At 37.0% G+C, this 10,239-nt stretch overlaps 1 protein-coding gene across 5 annotated transcripts in view; it reads right to left on the bottom strand.

Annotated features, from left to right (window-relative positions):
• Positions 1-347: 347 nt before the first annotated feature.
• Positions 348-10,239, bottom strand: part of cobll1b (cordon-bleu WH2 repeat protein-like 1b) — a 61,467-nt gene continuing 51,575 nt past the window's right edge. For 3 of the 5 annotated variants that reach the window (XM_016571922.1, XM_016571920.1, XM_016571924.1), the window contains 6 exons: positions 5,641-5,709; positions 5,245-5,416; positions 3,887-3,963; positions 2,225-3,567; positions 1,102-1,242; positions 348-536 (listed from right to left, as the gene is read on the bottom strand). In XM_016571922.1, coding sequence (XP_016427408.1) covers positions 462-536; positions 1,102-1,242; positions 2,225-3,567; positions 3,887-3,963; positions 5,245-5,416; positions 5,641-5,709 — 1,877 coding nt within the window. In that variant the 3' untranslated portion in view covers positions 348-461. The remainder of the gene's footprint in view (positions 537-1,101; positions 1,243-2,224; positions 3,568-3,886; positions 3,964-5,244; positions 5,417-5,640; positions 5,710-10,239) is intronic. The other 2 variants (XM_016571923.1, XM_016571921.1) reach the window with 2 other exon arrangements.

Genomic DNA, 10,239 nt, shown 5'->3' with positions numbered 1-10,239 from the left:
AGAAACCTTCTCAAGGTCATAACGTATTATTATTTTAACATATTATAACTGCAGCCCATAATTAACAGCGATACACTGTGTACTAATGTTTGGCAAGGAAATAAGGGAAGGGTTTGCATGACTGAAGAAGTTTCAGTACCATTTTTCATTGGCTAACAATTATATAAATCAAATCTAAGCCTCATAATTTAAAGAGGAAAAAAGGCCTTGGAATAGATCATTTTCTTTCACATCTGCATATTTACAAATTTCATAGTGTAATTCATATGTCACAAAACAACCCGAAAATATTCATTTTAAAGGATGATAACATTAATAGGATCTCTGTTACAATTATTACAAGAACCCAAAAAAGCTTTATTTTCAAAAAAAAAAAAAAATCTGGAGACAGGCAATTTTCTCATGACCTGCGGAATGTTTAAGAATGAGTGAGGCTGGAATTCCGTCAATGAAGGCACATCTCATTCTTCCACTGAATGAAAGCCTTCAGATATTCCCTTCAATGTGGCAGATGGCGCTACAGATGCTTCAGACCCCTGTGCAGAGAAAAGTACACTTTAGAGACTTTATTATATTATTCATTGCAGATTGTCAGTTATTAATGCTGTGTTAAGGCACACAAAGGACCTTTAAAATAAAGGTTACTGTTTTATCAGGGTTTGCAAGTGCTTCCATCACGTTTTTATGCGCATTAGTATAAGTATTACATCAGAAACCAGTGATGGAAACCGCAAATGTTGAAAAAAGAAAATCCCTTAATTCCCCAATTTTTTTTACACATACTTGAGATGGTTTTTGACTTGTGTGAAAAAGAGTTAATGCGAATAATGGGAGATGGAAATGCATTTGCAGAATAAATTCTGATGCTGCGAACATGAAGTCCACGTGACTAATCGGCTGTTTCCACGTGCCTTGTTTTATTAACTGTTGGTTACTAGGTTACCAATACCACCGTCATCCACTTGAACAACTTGATGGAAATGCACTTAATTCGCATTTTGTTTTATTTTTTTCTTATTTTGCAAACTTTGAAAAGATTGGCTTCACGTTTGGATGGAATCCCAGCTAGTGATGGTTAGATCTAGAGTTAGATTCACTCACTGGTGACGGTTGAGTATTTCCAATCTTACATGTTCCCATGCCTCCGTCTCGGGCGGAGCTCGGCGCTGGGTCGCCGTGGCCTGCTGTTTGTGATGGGGCCTCTCCGGATCTCTCTGTGCGTCCTTCTCCATTGTCTGTCACCTGTGGTCCACGTGGGGGAAGAAAACACACAATACACACTCTCTCATTGAGGGCTGAGGATGATGCACACTAGGCAGGCACAGGGTCTGTGAAAAAAGACACTGCTGCTTCTGCGTCACGCACATAAGTCACATGAAGAAGACACAGATAGATGTTCCACTGTACCCCCACTGACACTGTGACACTGACACAAACATCAGAAAAACTACACTCACTCACACATAGACACATGCATGTCATGCGTGTAAAATACTGCATTAGTGTAAACAGATACAAATTTAGTTTAAAATGTTAAGGCCGAGGGAAATATAGCAGAATATATTATATTATATGTTATTCTATGTTATTGTTATTATTTAAATTTAACAATACCAAGTGATTTTTTCTGTATTTTACTTTAATAAATTAAAACAGTTTTAAGTTTTAAAATATAAATGCAAAGAAACAAAAATATAAAAAATAAATATAAAAATAATAAATGTTTAAAACTTTTTTTTATTTTAAGACTTCAAAAGTTTGGGGTCATCTTATGTCCACCAAGGCTGCATTTTGCATTTTAAAACAAATATTCATTTTAAAGGATGATAACATTAATAGGATCTCTGTTACAATTATTAAGAGGGAAAAAAAGTGTAACAGATATTAAATTAAGGGGAAAAACAAACTCTGAAATTGTCCAAATGTAGAATAAATTAAAAGAAATCCACAGCTGTAGTTCATCTCCATGTGTCTGCTCCACATCAGAAAAAGCCAAATCTGATAAGTTTTAATATTTATATACGTTGTATGGTCACTATGAAATTATATATATTCTATGAACTGCTGTTTATAATGTATTTTATATTTTTAATAATTTTGAGAATATTCACCCCAAAAAAAAAAACTGTAGTTGTGACCTGGACATGTTTTCATGAGATTTGGCTCTTAATAAAATTAGGCTGATTAATAAAAAGGTACGATATTTTTACCAGGTTGTACTCACAGTGCTGGCCGATGGCTCTTGGGACTCTGTAATGGATCTCTGTTTTGTGAAGAGATGAGTGCGTGGTAACTGTCTCAGAGGAGGATGTGAAAGAGACTCAGACCGTTTCACAGTAGAAGACACAGCCTGAGCGAAGCGCGAGGGCATTGAGGGCGAGTAGGGTTTGGGTGCGGCGAAGCTTCTCAACTTCTCTAGACTCAGCGAAGGCGTGGGGTTAGTGGGAAGACTCTTCTGACGGGACAGTACAGACGACGGTGGAAATTTGGGAGCTTCGGGTAGAGGTACATCTACTTCTGCAGTTTGAGGTGCATCACTCGCTCTTGCATTCTCCTCATCTTCCCATTGCACCGGTGGCGGTGGAGGAGGGAAGTTTTCCAGTGCAGTAAACACATCTGATTGCGGGCTGCTTGCAGTTTCTTTTGGCTGGGCTGCAGGACTGCTACAACAACTGCTGCTGCTGCTATTACTGCCAACACTCGCTCGGCAAACAGCCGCGGAGGCGACGTAATCCCCAGGTGTTCGTTTGTGCAGCGGCAGGCGGAAAGAAGCTGGTTTGGGTCTTGTTGCCGGAGGAACTTTCTTGTTTTTGATGTTGGATTCGGTTCCTTCTACAGGGGATGAAACAGTAGCTGGAGGTGAAGTACAAAGACTAGTTTGCTCAAATACGTTCTGATGGCCGTTTACAGCAACTGTACCATTGGAGACGGTCTTTGTTTCAGGCTTGTAGTCTACATTGGGCTCCAAAGTCAACTCTACTTCAAAGAAACGCAACTTTTCGAGAGACTTCTGAGGCACGATGGTGTAGGTGGTCATGCCTACTTTGGGAATGTATTCACGGGTGAGCTCATTGGATGGCTTGGGTTTGGGTTCGGCATCTACAATATACTGTACGGTATTTGTTTTAGAGGTTGGTGTAGATGTCAGATCCTGGGTTGCTTGGATCGCAGACGAATGTGGTTCAGGAACACGCAGCTCTTCTGTGGAAGTGGCCATGTCTCTTTTTAGTTCCGTTGAGGACGCAGATGGAGCTGTGGAGGATTCAGTGCACGAGCTTGATGTCTCAGAGGGTTTCTGGGGTTCTGTCTGCATTTGCGTCTCGGTGTGAGCGAAGCGGACCGTACTGGGGACAATTTTCGGTGTTTGGTCTTCACGGCTGGGCTCCGTGTTGGAATCAAAGCCCTGCATTTGCAAGTCTGTGTGCAACGTCTGGATGCCGCATTCGGAGGTTTGAAGCTTGTTGCACACAGATGCAGGCTTCTCTGCGGTGCTCCCAGAAACCTCCTCCAGAACAGGGCCACTTTCAGAAGGCTTAATCGCCTCTTCTGTCTTTTCCACCGGGGGCTCTAGAGAAAGAGAAAATAAAGTCATGCATCGAAGCCTTTCATTTTGTCACTAGAGTTTTACTGTAAAATATAACCCATTGCACATCAAACAACGCTTTCTTATGGTGTCATAACTGACTTTTTATAAGGATCATGTCATGAGGAATCAAACTTTCCTGTTTGATTTTATGAGATTAAAGAGCTCAATGTACGTTTCAGAACTCAACCAGAGCATTTATTAAAACTAAGCTGCAAAAATGACTCGTATGTATGAATAACAACTGCATAAAGTAGTGTAACTTTGAGTAAAGACCTGAGGTGCTGAAGGATCGAAGCTTACCTATCTCTTCTGATGGGATTTGAGAGCTTGCAGCCTGGTCCGACTTAATCTCTCCATTCACTGTGGCTTCTGCTACACTGTCAAGGGTAAAAACCATGCAAAGGTTAAAAACTACATAGAAAAATGCATTTAATAAAATACAATAAAAAACATTTACATACATTTATAAAAATGACCTTAAATCTCCCCGATCCTTCAATGAGAGAATCTCAGGCCTTTCTAGGTGGCTTAGGCTGGTTACTAGGCAAGTTTATAGGTGTTGCTTTAGTGTTAAGACTGGTTGCAATGTGTTGCCAAGGTGTTTTGGCTGGTTGCTAGTCATTGCCAGGCTGTTTTGGCTGGTTTCTAGGTGTTGTTAGGCTGGTTTTGCTGGTTTCTAGGTGTTGCTTGGTTGTTCTGACTGGTTGCATATGTTGCTAAGGTGTTCTGGCTCGTTGCTAGGTGTTGCAAGGGTGTTTTGGCTGGTTGCTAAGCAAGAAACAGGATGTTTTTGCTGGTTTGTAGGTGTTGCTTGGTTGTTCTGACTGGTTGCATATGTTGCTAAGGTGTTCTGGCTCGTTGCTAGGTGTTGCAAGGGTGTTTTGGCTGGTTGCTAAGCAAGAAACAGGATGTTTTTGCTGGTTTGTAGGTGTTGCTTGGTTGTTCTGACTGGTTGCATATGTTGCTAAGGTGTTCTGGCTCGTTGCTAGGTGTTGCAAGGGTGTTTTGGCTGGTTGCTAAGCAAGAAACAGGATGTTTTTGCTGGTTTGTAGGTGTTGCTAGGTTGTTCTAACTGTTTGCTATGTGATGCCAAGATGTGTTGCAGTTTTATGCAGTGTTATTGAAGTATTATTTACATACTAGTATAATTTTAATGAATATTTTTAATTAGCTTTTATTTTTAGACTTTCATTTTACTAAGTTTTAGTTTTTTATGAGCGTTTTTGATTCACTTTTTATATTTCTATTTAGCTTTAATTTATTACATTTATTTGTTTCACTTTTTTTTTTCCATTTATTATTATAATTTTTTTAATTTTAGTACTTCATCTTAAACTTATTTTATTTCAGTTACAAGGCAACATTTCTAATATTGTAATATTTTTTTATTTAAAATTGTTTAAGTTTCATCATATATTTATATTTTATTTTATATCAGATTTATTTCAATTAACAAAAAAAAAAAAAATTTTGTTTTTGTTTTAACAATAGCCATATTAAGGTTTTCTGACAGGTTTCTAAGCATTGCTAGAATGTTCTGAATTGTTGCTAGGAGTTGTTAGGGTAGTTGCAATTATTTTTCAAGATTTTCAATGTGCTCTCAGATTTTTTTGGACCCCGCCCACCCACTGTATATAATTGAACACTACTGTACATACTCAGCATCTGGGGACAGGTCACATGATGGATTGTCTCTGGCCATCCTGCTTTCCAGAATCTCCGAATCCTGAGAGGGAGTTGCTGTCCCAGCTCGGCCCGAGTCCAGAGAGATGTCAGCGGACAGGTTGAGGCTGCTGTCATCCTCCTCCTCCTCCACAGCAGCCACCTGACCTTCTGCACTCACAGTCATCTCTTCCTGTTCCCTGATCTCCTCCAGAGGAGATGCCAACACCGGTTCTGCAGTGTAAAATCACGACAAATGCAGAAAGTCAAATGCTTAAATATTACAAAGTGCAGCTCAGTCCTTTGAGCTCTTCACTGTATCCCTAAGCAACACTAATGCAGGGGTTTCCACTTCAAACTGAAGGGATGCCCATTCTCAGCTGATACCTGACCTTCTGCACTCACAGTCATCTCTTCCTGTTCCCTGATCTCCTCCAGAGGAGATGCCAACACCGGTTCTGCAGTGTAAAATCACGACAAATGCAGAAAGTCAAATGCTTAAATATTACAAAGTGCAGCTCAGTCTTTTGAGCTCTTCACTGTATCCCTAAGCAACACTAATGCAGAGGTTTCCACTTCAAACTGAAGGGATGCCCATTCTCAGCTGATAGAGAGAGAGAGAGAGAGATCTGGCATATGCAGCATTAATATGGATTCTCTGCACCTCAGACAGAGTGAGTGCCGTTAATTAAGACGTCTCGCTTCTCTCGCCTGATTCAGCTCTTCAATCGCCCCCTCTGGAGACCAGCGAGATGAAGAAACATCCAGAGAGCTGTCTCTGTGATCTCTCTCAGACATTAAGATTCAAAGCCCTTCTGTAGCCGCTCTTTCTATCTCTGCTCCACTCTGAGCCCTTATTTATGTGCTTTTTGCTCTTTATTTATTTACTTTCTCAGTCTCTATCAGTGAAGTTATTAGGCCTTATCAGCCAATCAGTGTTGACTCGATCCTGCATTGGGAAAAGCCTTGTGACATTCAAAACACAATGCAACTCAGCAAAAGTTGCAAAAGCATTCATGAAATACACTTGTAAGAAACAAAAGTGAGTGAATGATCCCTGCTGGGTCTCAGGAGGCCGTCTTTGTATATGAACAAAAAGAAAAGTCTGCCTGCAGATTTCGGCTCCTGATTATACAGCACTTACACCGCTCATCTTGCTTTTTACTTCACAGGAACCCCACCTCTTAAGAAAACAATGTATTTTTATGAGTGCTTTCAGAGAGAGATAAAGCATATAAGAGTTACAGAGAGATGTTTTTTCTTAATGCATTTACTCCACAGATGCATAATGCAGGTGAGCTGTATAGAGCAAAATGTGCAATGCTTCACTGATTGCAGCAGGACCGGTTTTGTTGCATCGCTCGCTTCCAGCACAGACGTGGTCTAAAGTGAAATTTGATTAAAAGATTTCATTTGTTTTCTACAGAATTTCATGGTTAAGATGAAGAGTGTAGTCAGGTCAACAAGACAAAGACAGCAGAGATGAGACGAGAAAAAGATGAAGAGGTAGAGAACATTATGGGGCACCAGGTCATTACAATCTTTTAAAAATGCAACAAAAAGAATAGAACTGATCCAAAGAGAGGTGATTTATATAACAAATGAGAAAAGTTTAAATGCTGTAAAAGCAAACAAAATTAGTTACATACTGTGTAAATTTGTAAAAAAAAAAATTTAAAGCAGAAAAGCTACGGACGGATGGATGGAATGATAGAACGATAGACAGAATGATAGACAGAATGATAGAACGATAGACAGAAAGATAGATAGATAGATAGATAGATAGATAGATAGATAGATAGATAAAATGTAAAAAGCAGAACAGCTACGGATGGATGGATGGATGGATGGATAAACAGAATGATTGATAAGACAGATAGACAGATAGATAGATAGAAAAAATGTAAAAAGCAGAACAGCTACGGATGGATGGATCAACGGAATGATTGATAGAACGATGGATGGATGGATAGATAGATGGATGGATAGATGGATAGATAGATAGAACAAATTTAAAAAGCAGAACAGCTACGGATGGATGGATGGATGGATGGATCAACGGAATGATTGATAGAACGATAGATAGCTAAATAGAATGATAGATAGAACGATAGATGGATAGATGGATGGATAGATTGATAGATGGATAGATGGATAGAGAATCATATGATCAAACCGTCTAATAATGCAGCATGAGTGTGTTACCTTGGCAACAGAGTCTTCAGTACAACAGTAATTAAAGTGAAAATAGACATCTCATTAAAACTTCAGTGAGGGCTCTGAGTTTTATAACTCTAAACTATGATATCATACTGTAAGATGTGGCAAAGCACATTCAGAGTCAAACGCAGAGGCAACAGAACCAAAATTAGAAGCAATCAATAACTGTTTCCACAAAATAAATGTTTTACTAAAGTTTCTGAGCTTATAGTTCTAGAAAGACAGGCAGTATAAAACAACCCCAAGACAATCAATAATCTTTAAAAAACTGCATGCAGCAATAAAAATTCTGTGCTACCAATGATTCCCAAACAAACGACTCTGAGGCGATTCTTTTAAATTAACTGGTCAAAAAGACTCACAGATCAGTGTCAAACTCATAAGCAGCCTATACATAAATAATGTAAGGGAGCTGTAATCATTCAGTGGAATTGGAAACAGAATTATTCAATTTCTCATCCAGGAAAATGTCAGACTGAATGCTTACACAATCGCGTTTGCTCTCACAACACCTCTGATGAAATGTCAGAATTGTGTTTACACCCAAACACGCACCGCAGCTGCGGCCCATTTGTAACCGTGTGCCGTACGTGTGCACGGGTGTGAGAACCACTCGAGCCAATACAGCTGCAAACATTTAACCCCGTGTTACATCAGTAAATTCTCACCAGCACAGCCACCACCCAGCGGCTCAGAGCCAACACATAGTGAGCTGCCTACATAGACAGCTGCCTTCTGAGATTCCAACAGAAGTCCGATGTTACTGTAGAATGTTATGTTTTGTTAACATCATATTCTATGGGGCTTTTAGATGATACAGACCCCCACAAATGAATTTCCTCATGCGATGGACCCCCATGTTCCTTGTATAAAGACCCAATTTATACTGTGAAAATTATATATTACAAATATGTCTAAAATATATTTATTTCGTTTCTATTCAGCTGCGTTATTACATTATTTTTCTACTATTTTTCTATATACCGTTGTACTGTAAGATATTTATGCATTTACTCATTTGAATATTATTTTAATAAAAATTTTTAAATCTACATTATTACATTATTTCTCTACTATTTTTCTTTATAGTACTGTACTATTACATACTTATGTATTTACTCATTTGAATCTAGCTTGTTTTTATATAATTTTCATTTATTTTAATCTATTTTTAATCTACATTGTCACAATTTTTCTACTATTGTTCTATATACTATTATACTTAGATATTTTTGTATTTATTTACTTATTTGATTCTAGTTTATTTTAAAGTTTCAAAAATTGTTCTACTATTTTGCTATATAGTTCTGTACTGTTAGAAATGTATGTATGTATATTTACTTGTTTACTTATTTGAATCTAGTTTATTCTAATATAATTTTCATTTATTTTAATTATTTTAAAATGTAACTTTTGAATCTACATTATTTTTCTACTATTTTGCAATATAGTACTGTACTGTTAGATATTTATGCATTTATTTACTTATTTATTTATTTGAATCTAGTTTATTTTAATCTAATTTTCATTTATTTGTTCATAATTTATTATTATTTAATCTTACGTTTTTGACATATTCTCTCTAAACTTTACTCCAGACCCCAGTTTGAAATCCATAAATATAGAAGGAACACACAAATATTGGTAAAAATAGTATTAATTTGATTAATAGATACTTTTCAATAATTAATGAAACATTTGTATTATTGCCCTGTTTAGCATTCTGGGTTTGTTATAGTGCATTTTGGCATGCCTTTTTTCCCATAATGCAATGCTGCCTTAGAACTGGTAGGTATCTATTAAAGAAGGTATGCCTATTAAGGCAGCATGATCACATCACTGAGATGGTAAAACACATAGATTAAATTAGAGGAAGCAGTAATGTGTCTGTTGAACCACTAGGTGGAGTCAAAGCATACAGAAAATCACTAGAAACAAACACTGGCCCCTCTGTACTGTCCCCAAATACGCCTCTCCTGTTCAAGGTACAGCCGCTGTGCTCATTCAAGCCCTCTAAATCCTCTAAATAATGAAATAATAGCTTCAAATAATACTCTAAACAATAACTTTATTTCTTTACTTTTCCACCTACTGCCAACAGATTACTGAACACGAAACATGATGAAATAACCAAGATATTAAATTCTCATTTCTTAGCTCATATAAACACAGAGTTGAGCCTGCATTTCTTTTTAAAACTGTAATGATTGTTGATGCAATTTTTTCTAAAGAGTAAAGATTCACATTCAATGAATAATCTAATATTATATTAAGAGGATGATGAAGTCTATAATTCATTGTTATTACAATTAGGGCACTTGTAGTTACAGTTTCTAAAGGTGTTTTGGCTACTTTGATGTTTTCTATAATCTGTTTTATATAAACTAAACTAAACGAATATCATATCATATCATATCATATCATATTAGTATAATATAATATAATATAATTTGTACTATTTTTATAACCAACTATAGTTTGTTTTATATAAACCACATATATAATTTTCATTTTATATAAACACATATATATATATATACACACACACAGGTGCATCTCAATAAATTAGAATGTCGTGGAAAAGTTCATTTATTTCAGTAATTCAACTCAAATTGTGAAACTTGTGTATTAAATAAATTCAATGTACACAGACTGAAGTAGTTTAAGTCTTTGGTTCTTTTAATTGTGATGATTTTGGCTCACATTTAACAAAAACCCACCAACTCACTATCTCAACAAATTAGAATACTCCATAAGACCAATAAAAAAAA

This window comes from Sinocyclocheilus rhinocerous, unplaced genomic scaffold (genome assembly GCF_001515625.1).
Source record: "Sinocyclocheilus rhinocerous isolate Xijiao unplaced genomic scaffold, SAMN03320098_v1.1 scaffold2187, whole genome shotgun sequence".
Taxonomy (NCBI): Eukaryota; Metazoa; Chordata; class Actinopteri; order Cypriniformes; family Cyprinidae; genus Sinocyclocheilus; species Sinocyclocheilus rhinocerous.
The sequence above is the reverse complement of the archived record's forward strand: the minus strand, read 5'-3'. Positions and strand labels throughout refer to the sequence as shown.